This window comes from Oncorhynchus nerka, linkage group LG8, assembly GCF_034236695.1.
Source record: "Oncorhynchus nerka isolate Pitt River linkage group LG8, Oner_Uvic_2.0, whole genome shotgun sequence".
Taxonomy (NCBI): domain Eukaryota; kingdom Metazoa; phylum Chordata; class Actinopteri; order Salmoniformes; family Salmonidae; genus Oncorhynchus; species Oncorhynchus nerka.
Window position 1 is genome coordinate 3,147,627 of NC_088403.1, and position 24,388 is coordinate 3,172,014.

Consider the following 24,388-nt stretch of genomic DNA (forward strand, 5'->3'; position numbering starts at 1 on the left):
CAGCCTTCATACACATCTCTACTACAGGTACAGTCAGCCTTCATACACATCTCTACTACAGGTACAGTCAGCCAGGCTTCATACACATCTCTACTACAGGTACAGTCAGTCAGCCTTCATACACATCTCTACTACAGGTACAGTCAGTCAGCCTTCATACACATCTCTACTACAGGTACAGCCAGCCTTCATACACATCTCTACTACAGGTACAGTCAGTCAGCCTTCATACACATCTCTACTACAGGTACAGTCAGTCAGCCTTCATACACATCTCTACTACAGGTACAGACAGCCTTCATACACATCTCTACTACAGGTACAGTCATCCTTCATACACATCTCTACTACAGGTACAGTCAGCCTTCATACACATCTCTACTACAGGTACAGTCAGTCAGCCTTCATACACATCTCTACTACAGGTACAGTCAGTCAGCCTTCATTCACATCTCTACTACAGGTACAGTCAGCCTTCATACACATCTCTACTACAGGTACAGTCAGTCAGCCTTCATACACATCTCTACTACAGGTACAGTCAGCTTTCATACACATCTCTACTCAGGTACAGCCATCATCTACTACAGGTACAGTCAGCCTTCATAAACATCACTACTACAGGTACAGTCAGCCTTCATACACATCTCTACTACAGGTACAGTCAGCCTTCATACACATCTCTACTACAGGTACAGTCAGTCAGCCTTCATACACATCTCTACTACAGGTACAGTCAGCCTTCATACACATCTCTACTACAGGTACAGCCAGCCTTCATACACATCTCTACTACAGGTACAGTCAGCCTTCATACACATCTCTACTACAGGTACAGTCAGCCTTCATACACATCTCTACTACAGGTACAGTCAGTCAGCCTTCATTCACATCTCTACTACAGGTACAGCCAGCTTTCATACACATCTCTACTACAGGTACAGCCAGCCAGCCTTCATACACATCTCTACTACAGGTACAGTCAGTCAGCCTTCATACACATCTCTACTACAGGTACAGACAGCCAGCCTTCATACACATCTCTACTACAGGTACAGACAGCCTTCATACACATCTCTACTACAGGTACAGTCAGCCTTCATACACATCTCTACTACAGGTACAGTCAGCCTTCATACACATCTCTACTACAGGTACAGTCAGCCTTCATACACATCTCTACTACAGGTACAGCCAGCTTTCATACACATCTCTACTACAGGTACAGCCAGCCTTCATACACATCTCTACTACAGGTACAGCCAGCCTTCATACACATCTCTACTACAGGTACAGCCAGCCAGCCTTCATACACATCTCTACTACAGGTACAGTCAGTCAGCCTTCATACACATCTCTACTACAGGTACAGACAGTCAGCCTTCATACACATCTCTACTACAGGTACAGACAGCCTTCATACACATCTCTACTACAGGTACAGTCAGTCAGCCTTCATACACATCTCTACTACAGGTACAGCCAGCCTTCATACACATCTCTACTACAGGTACAGTCAGTCAGCCTTCATACACATCTCTACTACAGCAGTCAGTCATCCTTCATACACACTCTACTACAGGTACAGCCAGCTTTCATACACATCTCTACTACAGGTACAGTCAGCCTTCATACACATCTCTACTACAGGTACAGTCAGTCAGCCTTCATACACATCTCTACTACAGGTACAGCCAGCCTTCATACACATCTCTACTACAGGTACAGTCAGCCAGCCTTCATACACATCTCTACTACAGGTACAGCCAGCCTTCATACACATCTCTACTACAGGTACAGTCAGCCTTCATACACATCTCTACTACAGGTACAGTCAGCCAGCCTTCATACACATCTCTACTACAGGTACAGCCAGCCTTCATACACATCTCTACTACAGGTACAGCCAGCCTTCATACACATCTCTACTACAGGTACAGCCAGCCTTCATACACATCTCTACTACAGGTACAGTCAGTCAGCCTTCATACACATCTCTACTACATGTACAGTCAGCCTTCATACACATCTCTACTACAGGTACAGTCAGCCTTCATACACATCTCTACTACAGGTACAGTCAGCCTTCATACACATCTCTACTACAGGTACAGCCAGCCAGCCTTCATACACATCTCTACTACAAGTACAGTGAGCCTTCATACACATCTCTACTACAGGTACAGTCAGTCAGCCTTCATTCACATCTCTACTACAGGTACAGCCAGCTTTCATACACATCTCTACTACAGGTACAGCCAGCCTTCATACACATCTCTACTACAGGTACAGCCAGCCTTCATACACATCTCTACTACAGGTACAGCCAACCAGCCTTCATACACATCTCTACTACAGGTACAGTCAGTCAGCCTTCATACACATCTCTACTACAGGTCCAGACAGCCAGCCTTCATACACATCTCTACTAAGTACAGACAGCCTTCATACACATCTCTACTACAGGTACAGTCAGTCAGCCTTCATACACATCTCTACTACAGGTACAGTCAGTCAGCCTTCATACACATCTCTACTACAGGTACAGTCAGCTTCATACACATCTCTACTACAGGTACAGCCAGCCTTCATACACATCTCTACTACAGGTACAGCCAGCCTTCATACACATCTCTACTACAGGTACAGCCAGCCAGCCTTCATACACATCTCTACTACAGGTACAGTCAGTCAGACTTCATACACATCTCTACTACAGGTACAGACAGCCAGCCTTCATACACATCTCTACTACAGGTACAGACAGCCTTCATACACATCTCTACTACAGGTACAGTCAGCCTTCATACACATCTCTACTACAGGTACAGTCAGCCTTCATACACATCTCTACTACAGGTACAGTCAGCTTTCATACACATCTCTACTACAGGTACAGTCAGTCAGCCTTCATACACATCTCTACTACAGGTACAGTCAGCCTTCATACACATCTCTACTACAGGTACAGTCAGTCAGCCTTCATACACATCTCTACTACAGGTACAGTCAGTCAGCCTTCATACACATCTCTACTACAGGTACAGTCAGCCAGCCTTCATACACATCTCTACTACAGGTACAGTCAGTCAGCCTTCATACACATCTCTACTACAGGTACAGTCAGCCTTCATACACATCTCTACTACAGGTACAGTCAGCCAGGCTTCATACACATCTCTACTACAGGTACAGTCAGTCAGCCTTCATACACATCTCTACTACAGGTACAGCCAGCCTTCATACACATCTCTACTACAGGTACAGTCAGCCTTCATACACATCTCTACTACAGGTACAGCCAGCCAGCCTTCATACACATCTCTACTACAGGTACAGTCAGTCAGCCTTCATACCCATCTCTACTACAGGTACAGTCAGTCAGCCTTCATTCACATCTCTACTACAGGTACAGTCAGCCTTCATACACATCTCTACTACACGTACAGCCAGTCAGCCTTCATACACATCTCTACTACAGGTACAGTCAGCCTTCATACACATCTCTACTACAGGTACAGTCAGCTTTCATACACATCTCTACTACAGGTACAGTCAGCCTTCATACACATCTCTACTACAGGTACAGCCAGCCAGCCTTCATACACATCTCTACTACAAGTACAGTCAGCCTTCATACACATCTCTACTACAGGTACAGTCAGTCAGCCTTCATTCACATCTCTATAGGTACAGCCAGCTTTCATACACATCTCTACTACAGGTACAGCCAGCCTTCATACACATCTCTACTACAGGTACAGCCAGCCTTCATACATCTCTACTACAGGTACAGCCAACCAGCCTTCATACACATCTCTACTACAGGTACAGTCAGTCAGCCTTCATACACATCTCTACTACAGGTCCAGACAGCCAGCCTTCATACACATCTCTACTACAGGTACAGACAGCCTTCATACACATCTCTACTACAGGTACAGTCAGCCTTCATACACATCTCTACTACAGGTACAGCCAGCTTTCATACACATCTCTACTACAGGTACAGCCAGCCTTCATACACATCTCTACTACAGGTACAGACAGCCTTCATACACATCTCTACCACAGGTACAGTCAGCCTTCATACACATCTCTACTACAGGTACAGTCATCCTTCATACACATCTCTACTACAGGTACAGTCAGTCCGCATTCATACACATCTCTACTACAGGTACAGTCAGCCTTCATACACATCTCTACTATAGGTACAGTCATCCTTCATACACATCTCTACTACAGGTACAGTCAGTCCGCATTCATACACATCTCTACTACAGGCACAGTCAGTCAGCTTTCATACACATCTCTACTACAGGTACAGCCAGTCAGCCTTCATACACATCTCTACTACAGGTACAGCCAGTCAGCCTTCATACACATCTCTACTACAGGTACAGTCAGCCTTCATACACATCTCTACTACAGGTACAGTCAGTCAGCCTTCATACACATCTCTACTACAGGTACAGCCAGTCAGCCTTCATACACATCTCTACTACAGGTACAGTCAGCCTTCATACACATCTCTACTACAGGTACAGTCAGCCTTCATACACATCTCTACTACAGGTACAGTCAGTCCGCATTCATACACATCTCTACTACAGGTACAGTCAGTCAGCCTTCATACACATCTCTACTACAGGTACAGTCAGTCAGCCTTCATACACATCTCTACTACAGGTACAGTCAGTCAGCCTTCATACACATCTCTACTACAGGTACAGTCAGCCTTCATACACATCTCTACTACAGGTACAGTCAGCCAGGCTTCATACACATCTCTACTACAGGTACAGTCAGTCAGCCTTCATACACATCTCTACTACAGGTACAGTCAGTCAGCCTTCATACACATCTCTACTACAGGTACAGCCAGCCTTCATACACATCTCTACTACAGGTAGAGCAGTCAGCCTTCATACACATCTCTACTACAGGTACAGTCAGTCAGCCTTAATACACATCTCTACTACAGGTACAGACAGCCTTCATACACATCTCTACTACAGGTACAGTCAGCCTTCATACACATCTCTACTACAGGTACAGTCAGTCAGCCTTCATACACATCTCTACTACAGGTACAGTCAGCCTTCATTCACATCTCTACTACAGGTACAGTCAGCCTTCATACACATCTCTACTACACGTACAGTCAGTCAGCCTTCATACACATCTCTACTACAGGTACAGTCAGCTTTCATACACATCTCTACTACAGGTACAGTCATCCTTCATACACATCTCTACTACAGGTACAGTCAGCCTTCATACACATCTCTACTACAGGTACAGTCAGCCTTCATACACATCTCTACTACAGGTACAGTCAGTCAGCCTTCATACACATCTCTACTACAGGTACAGCCAGCCTTCATACACATCTACTACAGGTACAGTCAGCCAGCCTTCATACACATCTCTACTACAGGTACAGTCAGCTTTCATACACATCTCTACAGGTACAGCCAGCCTTCATACACATCTATACTACAGGTACAGTCAAGCTTCATACACATCTCTACTATAGGTACAGCCAGCCTTCATACACATCTCTACTACAGGTACAGCCAGCCTTCATACACATCTCTACTACAGGTACAGCCAGCCTTCATACACATCTCTACTACAGGTACAGTCAGCCTTCATACACATCTCTACTACAGGTACAGCCAGCCAGCCTTCATACACATCTCTACTACAGGTACAGTCAGTCAGCCTTCATACCCATCTCTACTACAGGTACAGTCAGTCAGCCTTCATACACATCTCTACTACAGGTACAGTCAGCCTTCATACACATCTCTACTACAGGTACAGTCAGCCTTCATACACATCTCTACTACAGGTACAGTCAGCCTTCATACACATCTCTACTACAGGTACAGTCAGCCTTCATACACATCTCTACTACAGGTACAGTCAGCCAGCCTTCATACACATCTCTACTACAGGTACAGTCAGTCAGCCTTCATACACATCTCTACTACAGGTACAGTCAGTCAGCCTTCATACACATCTCTACTACAGGTACAGTCAGCCTTCATACACATCTCTACTACAGGTACAGTCAGCCTTCATACACATCTCTACTACAGGTACAGTCAGTCAGCCTTCATACACATCTCTACTACAGGTACAGTCAGCATCTTTTCAGGTACAGTCAGCCTTCATCATTCTACTACAGGTACAGTCAGTCAGCCTTCATACACATCTCTACTACAGGTACAGTCAGCCTTCATACACATCTCTACTACAGGCACAGTCAGTCAGCCTTCATACACATCTCTACTACAGGTACAGTCAGTCAGCCTTCATACACATCTCTACTACAGGTACAGTCAGCCTTCATACACATCTCTACTACAGGTACAGTCAGCCTTCATACACATCTCTACTACAGGTACAGTCAGTCAGCCTTCATACACATCTCTACTACAGGTACAGTCAGCCTTCATACACATCTTTACTACAGGTACAGTCAGCCTTCATACACATCTCTACTACAGGTACAGTCAGTCAGCCTTCATACACATCTCTACTACAGGTACAGCCAGCCTTCATACACATCTCTACTACAGGTACAGTCAGTCAGCCTTCATACACATCTCTACTACAGGTACAGTCAGTCAGCCTTCATACACATCTCTACTACAGGTACAGACAGCCTTCATACACATCTCTACTACAGGTACAGTCAGCCTTCATACACATCTCTACTACAGGTACAGTCAGTCAGCCTTCATACACATCTCTACTACAGGTACAGTCAGCCTTCATACACATCTCTACTACAGGTACAGTCAGCCTTCATACACATCTCTACTACAGGTACAGTCAGTCAGCCTTCATACACATCTCTACTACAGGTACAGTCAGCCTTCATACACATCTCTACTACAGGTACAGTCAGCCTTCATACACATCTCTACTACAGGTACAGTCAGTCAGCCTTCATACACATCTCTACTACAGGTACAGTCAGTCAGCCTTCATACACATCTCTACTACAGGTACAGTCAGTCAGCCTTCATACACATCTCTACTACAGGTACAGTCAGCCTTCATACACATCTCTACTACAGGTACAGTCAGCCTTCATACACATCTCTACTACAGGTACAGTCATCCTTCATACACATCTCTACTACAGGTACAGTCAGTCCGCATTCATACACATCTCTACTACAGGCACAGTCAGTCAGCCTTCATACACATCTCTACTACAGGTACAGTCAGTCAGCCTTCATACACATCTCTACTACAGGTACAGCCAGTCAGCCTTCATACACATCTCTACTACAGGTACAGTCAGCCTTCATACACATCTCTACTACAGGTACAGTCAGCCTTCATACACATCTCTACTACAGGTACAGTCAGTCGCATTCATACACATCTCTACTACAGGTACAGTCAGTCAGCCTTCATACACATCTCTACTACAGGTAGTCAGTCAGCCTTCATACACATCTCTACTACAGGTACAGTCAGTCAGCCTTCATACACATCTCTACTACAGGTACAGTCAGCCTTCATACACATCTCTACTACAGGTACAGTCAGCCAGGCTTCATACACATCTCTACTACAGGTACAGTCAGTCAGCCTTCATACACATCTCTACTACAGGTACAGTCAGTCAGCCTTCATACACATCTCTACTACAGGTACAGCCAGCCTTCATACACATCTCTACTACAGGTACAGTCAGTCAGCCTTCATACACATCTCTACTACAGGTACAGTCAGTCAGCCTTAATACACATCTCTACTACAGGTACAGACAGCCTTCATACACATCTCTACTACAGGTACAGTCATCCTTCATACACATCTCTACTACAGGTACAGTCAGCCTTCATACACATCTCTACTACAGGTACAGTCAGTCAGCCTTCATACACATCTCTACTACAGGTACAGTCAGTCAGCCTTCATTCACATCTCTACTACAGGTACAGTCAGCCTTCATACACATCTCTACTACACGTACAGTCAGTCAGCCTTCATACACATCTCTACTACAGGTACAGTCAGCTTTCATACACATCTCTACTACAGGTACAGTCATCCTTCATACACATCTCTACTACAGGTACAGTCAGCCTTCATACACATCTCTACTACAGGTACAGTCAGCCTTCATACACATCTCTACTACAGGTACAGTCAGTCAGCCTTCATACACATCTCTACTACAGGTACAGCCAGCCTTCATACACATCTCTACTACAGGTACAGTCAGCCAGCCTTCATACACATCTCTACTACAGGTACAGTCAGCTTTCATACACATCTCTACTACAGGTACAGCCAGCCTTCATACACATCTATACTACAGGTACAGTCAGCCTTCATACACATCTCTACTATAGGTACAGCCAGCCTTCATACACATCTCTACTACAGGTACAGCCAGCCTTCATACACATCTCTACTACAGGTACAGCCAGCCTTCATACACATCTCTACTACAGGTACAGTCAGCCTTCATACACATCTCTACTACAGGTACAGCCAGTCAGCCTTCATACACATCTCTACTACAGGTACAGTCAGTCAGCCTTCATACCCATCTCTACTACAGGTACAGTCAGTCAGCCTTCATACACATCTCTACTACAGGTACAGTCAGCCTTCATACACATCTCTACTACAGGTACAGTCAGCCTTCATACACATCTCTACTACAGGTACAGTCAGTCAGCCTTCATACACATCTCTACTACAGGTACAGTCAGCCTTCATACACATCTCTACTACAGGTACAGTCAGCCTTCATACACATCTCTACTACAGGTACAGTCAGTCAGCCTTCATACACATCTCTACTACAGGTACACAGTCAGCCTTCATACACATCTCTACTACAGGTACAGTCAGTCAGCCTTCATACACATCTCTACTACAGGTACAGTCAGTCAGCCTTCATACACATCTCTACTACAGGTACAGCCAGTCAGCCTTCATACACATCTCTACTACAGGTACAGTCAGCCTTCATACACATCTCTACTACAGGTACAGTCAGTCAGCCTTCATACACATCTCTACTACAGGTACAGTCAGTCAGCCTTCATACACATCTCTACTACAGGTACAGTCAGCCTTCATACACATCTCTACTACAGGTACAGTCAGCCAGCCTTCATACACATCTCTACTACAGGTACAGTCAGCCTTCATACACATCTCTACTACAGGTACAGTCAGTCAGCCTTCATACACATCTCTACTACAGGTACAGCCAGCCTTCATACACATCTCTACTACAGGTACAGTCAGTCAGCCTTCATACACATCTCTACTACAGGTACAGTCAGTCAGCCTTCATACACATCTCTACTACAGGTACAGTCAGCCTTCATACACATCTCTACTACAGGTACAGTCAGCCTTCATACACATCTCTACTACAGGTACAGTCAGTCAGCCTTCATACACATCTCTACTACAGGTACAGTCAGTCAGCCTTCATTCACATCTCTACTACAGGTACAGTCAGCCTTCATACACATCTCTACTACAGGTACACAGTCAGCCTTCATACACATCTCTACTACAGGTACAGTCAGCTTTCATACACATCTCTACTACAGGTACAGTCAGCCTTCATACACATCTCTACTACAGGTACAGTCAGCCTTCATACACATCTCTACTACAGGTACAGTCAGCCTTCATACACATCTCTACTACAGGTACAGTCAGTCAGCCTTCATACACATCTCTACTACAGGTACAGCCAGCCTTCATACACATCTCTACTACAGGTACAGTCAGCCAGCCTTCATACACATCTCTACTACAGGTACAGTCAGCCTTCATACACATCTCTACTACAGGTACAGCCAGCCTTCATACACATCATCTCTACTACAGGTACAGTACAGCCAGCCTTCATACACATCTCTACTACAGGTTCATACACATCTCAGCCTTCATACACATCTCTACTACAGGTACAGTCAGCCTTCATACACATCTCTACTACAGGTACAGTCAGCCTTCATACACATCTCTACTACAGGTACAGTCAGCCTTCATACACATCTCTACTACAGGTACAGTCAGCCTTCATACACATCTCTACTACAGGTACAGTCAGCCTTCATACACATCTCTACTACAGGTACAGTCAGCCTTCATACACATCTCTACTACAGGTACAGTCAGTCAGCCTTCATACACATCTCTACTACAGGTACAGTCAGCCTTCATACACATCTCTACTACAGGTACAGTCAGCCTTCATACACATCTCTACTACAGGTACAGTCAGTCAGCCTTCATACACATCTCTACTACAGGTACAGTCAGCCTTCATACACATCTCTACTACAGGCACAGTCAGTCAGCCTTCATACACATCTCTACTACAGGTACAGTCAGTCAGCCTTCATACACATCTCTACTACAGGTACAGCCAGTCAGCCTTCATACACATCTCTACTACAGGTACAGTCAGCCTTCATACACATCTCTACTACAGGTACAGTCAGTCAGCCTTCATACACATCTCTACTACAGGTACAGTCAGCCTTCATACACATCTCTACTACAGGTACAGTCAGCCTTCATACACATCTCTACTACAGGTACAGTCAGTCAGCCTTCATACACATCTCTACTACAGGTACAGTCAGCCTTCATACACATCTCTACTACAGGTACAGTCAGCCTTCATACACATCTCTACTACAGGTACAGTCAGCCTTCATACACATCTCTACTACAGGTACAGTCAGTCAGCCTTCATACACATCTCTACTACAGGTACAGTCAGCCTTCATACACATCTCTACTACAGGTACAGTCAGCCTTCATACACATCTCTACTACAGGTACAGTCAGTCAGCCTTCATACACATCTCTACTACAGGTACAGTCAGCCTTCATACACATCTCTACTACAGGTACAGCCAGTCAGCCTTCATACACATCTCTACTACAGGTACAGTCAGCCTTCATACACATCTCTAACAGAGGTATGTTAAACCTCTACAGTTCTACAGTTTTACACTACAGAACAAGTCTGTTTTTAAGTGGTTAACTGCCACTCTCTCTCTCTCTCCTGTGGTCTGTTTTCTAGAAGGCCAATGTCAGCTGGCTGTAGTGGACCACACCCAACCACTCTGACTCAAATGCTGAGTTTCAGATCCTCATTGCTGTGTCTGCAGGCTGTGTGTATGCCTGTCGTATCATCCTGAATCTGTACTGTGTACTGTGCCAGAGAGATGAACCCCAGTGTAGCTCCATCTCTGCTCTAGAGGTCCTCAGTGATAATGACTGTATGTTATTGTCCTCCCAGCCAGAGAGATGAACCCCAGCGTAGCTGCCATCTCTGCTCTAGCAGTCCTCAGTGTCCTCCTTCTCAGCCTGCTGGTCCTCTTCCTACTGATGCTGCGTAAGAAACACCTGCAGATGGCCAGGTGAGATATGGGGGAGCTGTCCACGTAATGAACACACAAGCCTGACACTAACCGTTCTACAGTTCTGGCTTTTAATATATTTCTGTCAGAAGAGTAAGAAAAATAGAGCTGAACAAGTACAGCCACTGGCTCCTCCTCTCCACCCTGACTACCAAGACCACTGGCTCCTCTCCCTCTGACTACCAAGACCACTGGCTCTTCTCACCCCCTGACTACCAAGACCACTGGCTCCTCTCCCCCTGACTACCAAGACCACTGGCTCCTCTCCCCCCCCTGACTACCAAGACCACTGGCTCTTCTCCACCCTGACTACCAAGACCACTGGCTCCTCTCCCCCCCTGACTACCAAGACCACTGGCTCTTCTCCACCCTGACTACCAAGACCACTGGCTCCTCTCCCCCTGACTACCAAGACCACTGGCTCTTCTCCACCCTGACTACCATGACCACTGGCTCCTCTCCCCCTGACTACCAAGACCACTGGTGCCTCTCCCTCTGACTACCAAGACCACTGGCTCCTCTCCCCCTGACTACCATGACCACTGGCTCCTCTCCCCCTGACTACCATGGCCACTGGCTCCTCTCCTCCTGACTACCAAGACCACTGGCTCCTCTCCCCCTGACTACCATGGCCACTGGCTCCTCTCCCCCTGACTACCAAGACCACTGGCTCTTCTCCTCCTGACTACCAAGACCACTGGCTCCTCTCCCCCCTGACTACCAAGACCACTGGCTCTTCTCCCCTGACTACCAAGACCACTGGCTCCTCTCCCCCTGACTACCAAGACCACTGGCTCCTCTCCCTGACTACCAAGACCACTGGCTCCTCTCCCCCTGACTACCAAGACCACTGGCTCCTCTCCCCCTGACTACCAAGACCACTGGCTCCTCTCCCCCTGACTACCAAGACCACTGGCTCCTCTCCCCCTGACTACCAAGACCACTGGCTCTTCTCCACCCTGACTACCAAGACCACTGGCTCCTCTCCCCCCTGACTACCAAGACCACTGGCTCCTCTCCCCCTGACTACCAAGACCACTGGCTCCTCTCCCCCTGACTACCAAGACCACTGGCTCCTCTCCCCCTGACTACCAAGACCACTGGCTCCTCTCCCCTGACTACCAAGACCACTGGCTCCTCTCCTCCTGACTACCATGACCACTGGCTCCTCTACCCCTGACTACCAAGACCACTGGCTCCTCTACCCCTGACTACCAAGACCACTGGCTCCTCTACCCCTGACTACCAAGACCACTGGCTCCTCTACCCCTGACTACCAAGACCACTGGCTCCTCTACCCCTGACTACCAAGACCACTGGCTCCTCTCCTCCCGGACTACCAAGACCACTGGCTCCTCTCCTCCTGACTACCATGACCACTGGCTCCTCTACCCCTGACTACCATGACCATTGGCTCCTCTCCCCCTGACTACCAAGACCACTGGCTCCTCTCCTCCTGACTACCAAGACCACTGGCTCCTCTCTCCTCCTGACTACCAAGACCACTGGCTCCTCTCCCCCTTGACTACCAAGACCACTGGCTCCTCTCCCCCCTGACTACCAAGACCATTGGCTCCTCTCCTCCCGGACTACCAAGACCACTGGCTCCTCTCCTCCTGACTACCATGACCACTGGCTCCTCTCCCCTTGACTACCAAGACCACTGGCTCCTCTCCCCCCTGACTACCAAGACCACTGGCTCCTCTCCTCCTGACTACCAAGACCACTGGCTCCTCTCTCCTCCTGACTACCAAGACCACTGGCTCCTCTCCCCCTGACTACCAAGACCACTGGCTCCTCTCCCCCCTGACTACCATGACCACTGGCGCCTCTCCCCCTGACTACCATGACCACTGGCTCCTCTCCCCCTGACTACCATGACCACTGGCTCCTCTCCCCCTGACTACCAAGACCACTGGCTCCTCTCCCCCCTGACTACCAAGACCACTGGCTCCTCTCCCCCTGACTACCATGACCACTGGCTCCTCTCCCTGACTACCAAGACCACTGGCTCCTCTCCCCTGACTACCAAGACCACTGGCTCCTCTCCCCTGACTACCAAGACCACTGGCTCCTCTCCCCCTGACTACCAAGACCACTGGCTCCTCTCCCTGACTACCAAGACCACTGGCTCCTCTCCCCCTGACTACCAAGACCACTGGCTCCTCTCCCTGACTACCATGACCACTGGCTCCTCTCCTCCTGACTACCAAGACCACTGGCTCCTCTCCTCCTGACTACCATGACCACTGGCTCCTCTCCTCCTGACTACCATGACCACTGGCTCCTCTCCCCCCTGACTACCATGACCACTGGCTCCTCTCCTCCTGACTACCATGACCACTGGTGTTCAGTGTAGATCAGGTCATTGTCCACAGAGCCCCTCTCCTCAGGTCTACCCACAGAGCCCCAGGTTAGATCTGTCCAGTATAGATCAGGTAAGACCACTGGCTCTGTCTAGTGTAGATCAGGTCTTACCCACAGAGCCCCAGGTTAGATCTGTCCTGACTACCCCAGACCACAGGTTGGCTCCCTCTACCCACAGAGCCCTGACTACCAGGTCATTACCCACAGACCAGGTTGTTCTGCCCAGTGTAAATCAGGTCATTGTCCACAGAGCCCCAGGTTAGATCTGTCCAGTGTAGATCAGGTCATTGTCCACAGAGCCCCAGGTTAGATCTGCCCAGTGAGATCAGGTCTACCCACAGAGCCCCAGGTTAGATCTGTCCAGAGATCAGGTCATTACCCACAGGCCCCAGGTTAGATCTGCCCAGTGAGGTCTACCACAGACCAGGTTAGATCTGTCCAGTGTAGATCAGGTCATTACCCACAGAGCCCCAGGTTAGATCTGCCCAGTGTAGATCAGGTCTTTACCCACAGAGCCCCAGGTTAGATCTGCCCAGTGTAGATCAGGTCATTGTCCACAGAGCCCCAGGTTAGATCTGTCCAGTGTAGATCAGGTCTTTACCCACAGAGCCCCAGGTTAGATCTGCCCAGTGTAGATCAGGTCATTACCCACAGAGCCCCAGGTTAGATCTGTCCAGTGTAGATCAGGTCATTACCCACAGAGCCCCAGGTTAGATCTGCCCAGTGTAGATCAGGTCATTACCCACAGAGCCCCAGGTTAGATCTGTCCAGTGTAGATCAGGTCATTGTCCACAGAGCCCCAGGTTAGATCTGCCCAGTGTAGATCAGGTCATTACCCACAGAGCCCCAGGTTAGATCTGCCCAGTGTAGATCAGGTCATTGTCCACAGAGCCCCAGGTTAGATCTGTCCAGTGTAGATCAGGTCATTGTCCACAGAGCCCCAGGTTAGATCTGTCCAGTGTAGATCAGGTCATTGTCCACAGAGCCCCAGGTTAGATCTGTCCAGTGTAGATCAGGTCATTGTCCACAGAGCCCCAGGTTAGATCTGTCCAGTGTAGATCAGGTCATTGTCCACAGAGCCCCAGGTTAGATCTGTCCAGTGTAGATCAGGTCATTACCCACAGAGCCCCAGGTTAGATCTGTCCAGTGTAGATCAGGTCATTACCCACAGAGCCCCAGGTTAGATCTGTCCAGTGTAGATCAGGTCATTAGCCCCAGGTTAGATCTGTCCAGAGCCTACCCAGGTTAGATCTGTCCAGTGTAGATCAGGTCATTACCCACAGAGCCCCAGGTTAGATCTGCCCAGTGTAGATCAGGTCATTGTCCACAGAGCCCCAGGTTAGATCTGCCCAGTGTAGATCAGGTCATTACCCACAGAGCCCCAGGTTAGATCTGTCCAGTGTAGATCAGGTCATTACCCACAGAGCCCCAGGTTAGATCTGCCCAGTGTAGATCAGGTCATTACCCACAGAGCCCCAGGTTAGATCTGTCCAGTGTAGATCAGGTCTTTACCCACAGAGCCCCAGGTTAGATCTGTCCAGTGTAGATCAGGTCATTACCCACAGAGCCCCAGGTTAGATCTGTCCAGTGTAGATCAGGTCATTACCCACAGAGCCTCAGGTTAGATCTGTCCAGTGTAGATCAGGTCATTACCCACAGAGCCCCAGGTTAGATCTGCCCAGTGTAGATCAGGTCTTTACCCACAGAGCCCCAGGTTAGATCTGCCCAGTGTAGATCAGGTCATTGTCCACAGAGCCCCAGGTTAGATCTGTCCAGTGTAGATCAGGTCTTTACCCACAGAGCCCCAGGTTAGATCTGCCCAGTGTAGATCAGGTCATTACCCACAGAGCCCCAGGTTAGATCTGTCCAGTGTAGATCAGGTCATTACCCACAGAGCCCCAGGTTAGATCTGCCCAGTGTAGATCAGGTCATTACCCACAGAGCCCCAGGTTAGATCTGTCCAGTGTAGATCAGGTCATTGTCCACAGAGCCCCAGGTTAGATCTGCCCAGTGTAGATCAGGTCATTACCCACAGAGCCCCAGGATAGATCTGCCCAGTGTAGATCAGGTCCACAGAGCCCCAGGTTAGATCTGTCCAGTGTAGATCAGAGCCCCAGGTTAGATCTGTCCAGTGTAGATCAGGTCTTTGTCCACAGAGCCCCAGGTTAGATCTGTCCAGTGTAGATCAGGTCATTGTCCACAGAGCCCCAGGTTAGATCTGTCCAGTGTAGATCAGGTCATTTCCACAGAGCCCCAGGTTAGATCTGTCCAGTGAGATCAGGTCATTACCCACAGCCCCAGGTTAGATCTGTCCAGTGTAGATCAGGTCATTACCCACAGAGCGCCAGGTTAGATCTGTCCAGTGTAGATCAGGTCATTACCCACAGAGCCCCAGGTTAGATCTGTCCAGTGTAGATCAGGTCATTACCCACAGAGCCTCAGGTTAGATCTGTCCAGTGTAGATCAGGTCATTACCCACAGAGCCCCAGGTTAGATCTGCCCAGTGTAGATCAGGTCATTGTCCACAGAGCCCCAGGTTAGATCTGCCCAGTGTAGATTACCCACAGAGCCCCAGGTTAGATCTGTCCATCAGGTCATTGTCCACAGAGCCCCAGGTTAGATCTGCCCAGTGTAGATCAGGTCATTGTCCACAGAGCCCCAGGTTAGATCTGCCCAGTGTAGATCAGGTCATTCCCCACAGAGCCCCAGGTTAGATCTGCCCAGTGTAGATCAGGTCATTGTCCACAGAGCCTACTAGCATTTTTGGTTAAAGCATTTTCAATTCCTCTTTATTGTTTTAGTCATGAAAACATTTGACTTCCTCTTGTGATTGTTTTAGTCATCGTGTGGGTAATACAGTAAATCTGAGTTATCTTTGTGTTTGTAGCTAAACGCTGTCTTTCTTCCAGGGAGTGCGGAGCAGAAACATTCGTCAACTTTGCTTCGTTTGAGAGAGACAGCAAACTGCCCTACAACTGGTAGGAATTACCACATCTCTACACTGAACCACAAACCCAAAACAGAGAGAGGCTACAACTTAACACTGGCTAGAGTTAGTAGGAATAACCTCTAATCCATCAGACCAAACTGCCCTACAACTGGTAGGAATTACCACATCTCTACACTGAACCAGAAACCCAAAACAAAATGTCTGCTGTCCTCAGTCAACCAGACTATCTGAATGTTCAAATCCATTCCTCTAATCCATCAGACCAGGGAGAGAGAGAGAGACTACAACTATGTTTAAGACTGGCTAGAGTTAGTAGGAATAACCTCTAATCCAACTATCAGACCAGGGAGAGAGAGGCTACAACTCTGTTTAATACTGGCTAGAGTTAGTAGGAATAACCTCTAATCCAACTATCAGACCAGGGAGAGAGAGGCTACAACTCTGTTTAATACTGGCTATAGTTAGTAGGAATAACCTCTAATCCAACTATCAGACCAGGGAGAGAGAGAGAGGCTACAACTCTGTTTAATACTGGCTAGAGTTAGTAGGAATAACCTCTAATCCAACTATCAGACCAGGGAGAGAGAGAGAGACTACAACTCTGTTTAATACTGGCTAGAGTTAGTAGGAATAACCTCTAATCCAACTATCAGACCAGGGAGAGAGAGAGACTACAACTCTGTTTAATACTGGCTAGAGTTAGTAGGAATAACCTCTAATCCAACTATCAGACCAGGGAGAGAGAGAGAGAGAGAGACTACAACTCTGTTTAATACTGGCTAGAGTTAGTAGGAATAACCTCTAATCCAACTATCAGACCAGGAAGAGGGAGAGAGAGGCTACAACTCTGTTTAATACTGGCTAGAGTTAGTAGGAATAACCTCTAATCCAACTATCAGACCAGGGAGAGAGAGAGAGACTACAACTCTGTTTAATACTGGCTATAGTTAGTAGGAATAACCTCTAATCCAACTATCAGACCAGGGAGAGAGAGAGAGACTACAACTCTGTTTAATACTGGCTATAGTTAGTAGGAATAACCTCTAATCCAACTATCAGACCAGGGGAGAGAGAGAGAGAGACTACAACTCTGTTTAATACTGGCTAGAGTTAGTAGGAATAACCTCTAATCCAACTATCAGACCAGGGAGAGAGAGACTACAACTCTGTTTAATACTGGCTAGAGTTAGTAGGAATAACCTCTAATCCAACTATCAGACCAGGGAGAGAGAGAGAGAGAGACTACAACTCTGTTTAATACTGGCTATAGTTAGTAGGAATAACCTCTAATCCAACTATCAGACCAGGGAGAGAGAGAGAGACTACAACTCTGTTTAATACTGGCTAGAGTTAGTAGGAATAACCTCTAATCCAACTATCAGACCAGGGAGAGAGAGAGAGACTACAACTCTGTTTAATACTGGCTATAGTTAGTAGGAATAACCTAATCCAACTATCAGACCAGGGAGAGAGAGAGAGACTACAACTACTGGCAGATCCAACCAGGGAGAGAGAGAGAGACTACAACTCTGTTTAACACTGGCTAGAGTTAGTAGGAATAACCTCTAATCCAACTATCAGACCAGGGAGAGAGAGAGAGACTACAACTCTGTTTAATACTGGCTATAGTTAGTAGGAATAACCTCTAATCCAACTATCAGACCAGGCTACAACTCTGTTTAATACTGGCTAGAGTTAGTTGGAATAACCTCTAATCCAACTATCAGACCAGAGAGAGAGAGAGAGAGACTACAACTCTGTTTAATACTGGCTATAGTTAGTAGGAATAACCTCTAATCCAACTATCAGACCAGGGAGAGAGAGAGAGGGAGACTACAACTCTGTTTAATACTGGCTAGAGTTAGTAGGAATAACCTCTAATCCAACTATCAGACCAGGGAGAGAGAGAGAGACTACAACTCTGTTTAATACTGGCTATAGTTAGTAGGAATAACCTCTAATCCAACTATCAGACCAGGGAGAGAGAGAGAGAGAGACTACAACTCTGTTTAATACTGGCTATAGTTAGTAGGAATAACCTCTAATCCAACTATCAGACCAGGGAGAGAGAGAGACTACAACTCTGTTTAATACTGGCTATAGTTAGTAGGAATAACCTCTAATCCAACTATCAGACCAGGGAGAGAGAGAGACTACAACTCTGTTTAATACTGGCTATAGTTAGTAGGAATAACCTCTAATCCAACTATCAGACCAGGGAGAGAGAGAGAGACTACAACTCTGTTTAACACTGGCTAGAGTTAGTAGGAATAACCTCTAATCCAACTATCAGACCAGGGAGAGAGAGAGAGAGACTACAACTCTGTTTAATACTGGCTATAGTTAGTAGGAATAACCTCTCCAAATCAGACCAGGGAGAGAGAGGCTACAACTGTTTAATACTCTAGAGTTAGTTGGAATAACCTCTAATCCAACTATCAGACCAGGGAGAGAGAGAGAGAGAGAGACTACAACTCTGTTTAATACTGGCTATAGTTAGTAGGAATAACCTCTAATCCAACTATCAGACCAGGAGAGAGAGAGAGACTACAACTCTGTTTAATACTGGCTAGAGTTAGTAGGAATAACCTCTAATCCAACTATCAGACCAGGGAGAGAGAGAGAGAGACTACAACTCTGTTTAATACTGGCTAGAGTTAGTAGGAATAACCTCTAATCCAACTATCAGACCAGGAGAGAGAGAGAGAGACTACAACTCTGTTTAATACTGGCTAGAGTTAGTAGGAATAACCTCTAATCCAACTATCAGACCAGGGAGAGAGAGACTACAACTCTGTTTAACACTGGCTAGAGTTAGTAGGAATAACCTCTAATCCAACTATCAGACCAGGGAGAGAGAGAGACTACAACTCTGTTTAATACTGGCTAGAGTTAGTAGGAATAACCTCTAATCCAACTATCAGACCAGGGAGAGAGAGAGAGACTACAACTCTGTTTAATACTGGCTATAGTTAGTAGGAATAACCTCTAATCCAACGATCAGACCAGGGAGAGAGAGAGAGACTACAACTCTGTTTAATACTGGCTAGAGTTAGTAGGAATAACCTCTAATCCAACTATCAGACCAGGGAGAGAGAGAGAGACTACAACTCTGTTTAATACTGGCTAGAGTTAGTAGGAATAACCTCTAATCCAACTATCAGACCAGGGAGAGAGAGAGAGAGAGAGACTACAACTCTGTTTAATACTGGCTAGAGTTAGAGTTCAGACCAGGGAGAGAGAGAGAGAGAGAGACTACAAGCTAGAGTTAGTAGGAATAACCTCTAATCCAACTATCAGACCAGGGAGAGAGAGAGAGACTACAACTCTGTTTAATACTGGCTAGAGTTAGTAGGAATAACCTCTAATCCAACTATCAGACCAGGGAGAGAGAGAGAGACTACAACTCTGTTTAATACTGGCTAGAGTTAGTAGGAATAACCTCTAATCCAACTATCAGACCAGGGAGGAGAGAGAGAGAGACTACAACTCTGTTTAATACTGGCTAGAGTTAGTAGGAATAACCTCTAATCCAACTATCAGACCAGGAGAGAGAGAGAGAGACTACAACTCTGTTTAATACTGGCTAGAGTTAGTAGGAATAACCTCTAATCCAACTATCAGACCAGGGAGAGAGAGAGACTACAACTCTGTTTAATACTGGCTATAGTTAGTAGGAATAACCTCTAATCCAACTATCAGACCAGGGAGAGAGAGACTACAACTCTGTTTAATACTGGCTAGAGTTAGTAGGAATAACCTCTAATCCAACTATCAGACCAGGGAGAGAGAGAGACTACAACTCTGTTTAATACTGGCTAGAGTTAGTAGGAATAACCTCTAATCCAACTATCAGACCAGGGAGAGAGAGAGAGAGACTACAACTCTGTTTAATACTGGCTAGAGTTAGTAGGAATAACCTCTAATCCAACTATCAGACCAGGGAGAGAGAGAGACTACAACTCTGTTTTACTGGCTAGGAGTTAGTAGGAATAACCTCTAATCCAACTATCAGACCAGGGAGAGAGAGAGAGAGACTACAACTCTGTTTAATACTGGCTATAGTTAGTAGGAATAACCTCTAATCCAACTATCAGACCAGTGAGAGAGAGAGAGAGACTACAACTCTGTTTAATACTGGCTATAGTTAGTAGGAATAACCTCTAATCCAACTATCAGACCAGGGAGAGAGAGAGAGAGAGACTACAACTCTGTTTAATACTGGCTAGAGTTAGTAGGAATAACCTCTAATCCAACTATCAGACCAGGGAGAGAGAGAGAGACTACAACTCTGTTTAATACTGGCTATAGTTAGTTGGAATAACCTCTAATCCAACTATCAGACCAGGGAGAGAGAGAGAGAGACTACAACTCTGTTTAATACTGGCTAGAGTTAGTAGGAATAACCTCTAATCCAACTATCAGACCAGGGAGAGAGAGGCTACAACTCTGTTTAATACTGGCTAGAGTTAGTAGGAATAACCTCTAATCCAACTATCAGACCAGGGAGAGAGAGAGACTACAACTCTGTTTAACACTGTCTAGAGTTAGTAGGAATAACCTCTAATCCAACTATCAGACCAGGGAGACAGAGAGAGAGACTACAACTCTGTTTAATACTGGCTAGATTTAGTAGGAATTCTTGTCTTGACCAGAGAGTTAAAGACAGGTCCCTATGGTGCATTAACAGTGTTGACCTCTGACAGGAACTACTCTGCCCTACCTCTCTGCCATGTTACTAATGGTGTCTGTTAACAGTGTTGACCTCTGACAGGAACTACTCTGCCCTACCTCTCTGCCATGTTACTAATGGTGTCTGTGTTGACCTCTGACAGGAACTACTCTGCCCTACCTCTCTGCCATGTTACTAATGGTGTCTGTGTTGACCTCTGACAGGAACTACTCTGTCATGATACTAATGGTGTCTGTTAACAGTGTTGACCTCAGACAGGAACTACTCTGCTCTACCTCTCTGCCATGATACTAATGGTGTCTGTGTTGACCTCTGACAGGAACTACTCTGCCCTACCTCTCTGCCATGATACTAATGGTGTCTGTTAACAGTGTTGACCTCTGACAGGAACTACTCTGCCCTACCTCTCTGTCATGATACTAATGGTGTCTGTTAACAGTGTTGACCTCTGACAGGAACTACTCTGCCCTACCTCTCTGTCATGATACTAATGGTGTCTGTGTTGACCTCAGACAGGAACTACTCTGCTCTACCTCTCTGTCATGATACTACTCTGCCCTACCTCTCTCTGTCTAATGGTGTCTATGACAGGAACTTCTCTGGGATACTACCATGGTGTCTGTGTTGACCTCAGACAGGAACTACTCTGCCCTACCTCTCTGTCATGATACTAATGGTGTCTGTGTTGACCTCAGACAGGAACTACTCTGCCCTACCTCTCTGCCATGATACTAATGGTGTCTGTTCTGTCTGTCTGTCTGTCTGTCTGTCTGTCTGTCTGTCTGTCTGTCTGTCTGTCTGTCTGTCTGTCTGTCTGTCTGTCTGTCTGTCTGTCTGTCTGTCTGTCTGTCTGTCTGTCTGTCTGTCTGTCTGTCTGTCTGTCTGTCTGTCTGCCTGTCTGTCTGTTCTGTTCCCATCTGTCTGTCTGTCTGTCTGTCTGTCTGTCTGTCTGTCTGTCTGTCTGTCTGTCTGTCTGTCTGTCTGTCTGTCTGTCTGTTCTGTCTGTCTGTCTGTCTTCTGTCTGTCTGTCTGTCTGTCTGTCTGTCTGTCTGTCTGTCTGTCTGTCTGTCTGTCTGTCTGTCTGTCTGTCTGTTCTGTCCCCACCTGTCTGTCTGTCTGTCTGCCTGCCTGCCTGCCTGTCTGTCTGTCTGTCTGTCTGTCTGTCTGTCTGTCTGTCTGTCTGTCTGTCTGTCTGTCTGCCTGTCTGAACCCTTCAGGCGAAGGAGCCTCTTTGCCTTCCTCACCCTCCTGCCATCCTGCCTTTGGACTGACTATCTTTTGGCTTTTTATATTAATCCTTGGTAAGTAACTGTTCTGGGGCCTGTGTTAGAAAGGCTGTCCTCTCTGCCTCCTTGGTAAGTAACTGTTCTGGGGCCTGTGTTAGAAAGGCTGTCCTCTCTGCCTCCTTGGTAAGTAACTGTTCTGGGGCCTGTGTTAGAAAGGCTGTCCTCTCTGCCTCCTTGGTAAGTAACTGTTCTGGGGCCTGTGTTAGAAAGGCTGTCCTCTGCCTCCTTGGTAAGTAACTGTTCTGGGGCCTGTGTTAGAAAGGCTGTCCTCTCTGCCTCCTTGGTAAGTAACTGTTCTGGGGCCTGTGTTAGAAAGGCTGTCCTCTCTCCTCCTCTGTTCTGGGGCCTGTGTTAGAAAGGCTGTCCTCTCTGCCTCCTTGGTAAGTAACTGTTCTGGGGCCTGTGTTAGAAAGGCTGTCCTCTCTGCCTCCTTGGTAAGTAACTGTTCTGGGGCCTGTGTTAGAAAGGCTTCTCCTCTCTGTCTCCTTGGTAAGTAACTGTTCTGGGGCCTGTGTTAGAAAGGCTGTCCTCTCTGCCTCCTTGGTAAGTAACTGTTCTGGGGCCTGTGTTAGAAAGGCTGTCCTCTCTGCCTCCTTGGTAAGTAACTGTGGGGCCTGTGTTAGAAAGGGCCTGTGTTAGTAACTGTTCTGGGGCCTGTGTTAGAAAGGCTGTCCCTCTGCCTCCTTGGTAAGTAACTGTTCTGGGGCCTGTGTTAGAAAGGCTGTCCTCTCTGCCTCCTTGGTAAGTAACTGTTCTGGGGCCTGTGTTAGAAAGGCTGTCCTCTCTGCCTCCTTGGTAAGTAACTGTTCTGGGGCCTGTGTTAGAAAGGCTGTCCTCTCTGCCTCCTTGGTAAGTAACTGTTCTGGGGCCTGTGTTAGAAAGTAACTGTTCTGGGGCCTGTGTTAGAAAGGCTTCTCCTCTCTGTCTCCTTGGTAAGTAACTGTTCTGGGGCCTGTGTTAGAAAGGCTGTCCTCTCTGCCTCCTTGGTAAGTAACTGTTCTGGGGCCTGTGTTAGAAAGGCTGTCCTCTCTGCCTCCTTGGTAAGTAACTGTTCTGGGGCCTGTGTTAGAAAGGCTGTCTCCTTGGTAAGTAACTGTTCTGGGGCCTGTGTTAGAAAGGCTTCTCCTCTCTGTCTCCTTGGTAAGTAACTGTTCTGGGGCCTGTGTTAGAAAGGCTGTCTCCTTGGTAAGTAACTGTTCTGGGGCCTGTGTTAGAAAAGCTTCTCCTCTCTGTCTCCTTGGTAAGTAACTGTTCTGGGGCCTGTGTTAGAAAGGCTGTCCTCTGACCATAGACACCGAGCTACCTGAAAGGTCCCTTTTCTTGTTGATGTGACTTAAGGAGTCTGTAGCCAGACATTGCACATACAAATGATCTGCATTTCCACTGTCAATCAACTGGTGGAGAAAAAGGAGTCCCAGGATCCTGAGGTGATCAGAGTGTGTTCAGATCAGAGATCTTCCTAGTAATCTCCTGTCTGTGGTTGGAGCAGTCCTTCACATAAAACACACTCTTCAAGATGGATTCAATAACATGGCATGGCAAGGTACTAACATACTGTAGCATGATACTAGCAACAGTTTGGCCTTCCTGTCTGCCCGCTGTCTGCCCGCTGTCTGCACGCTGTCTGCTTACTGTCTGCACGCTG

At 46.9% G+C, this 24,388-nt stretch overlaps 1 protein-coding gene across 1 annotated transcript in view; it reads left to right on the top strand.

The window, feature by feature from the left end:
• Positions 1 to 24,388, top strand: part of ptpro (protein tyrosine phosphatase receptor type O) — a 138,027-nt gene that overhangs the window by 91,957 nt on the left and 21,682 nt on the right. Inside the window, exons 15-17 of the mRNA XM_065022070.1 lie at positions 11,327 to 11,447; positions 16,724 to 16,792; positions 22,675 to 22,758. Coding sequence (XP_064878142.1) covers positions 11,327 to 11,447; positions 16,724 to 16,792; positions 22,675 to 22,758 — 274 coding nt within the window. The remainder of the gene's footprint in view (positions 1 to 11,326; positions 11,448 to 16,723; positions 16,793 to 22,674; positions 22,759 to 24,388) is intronic.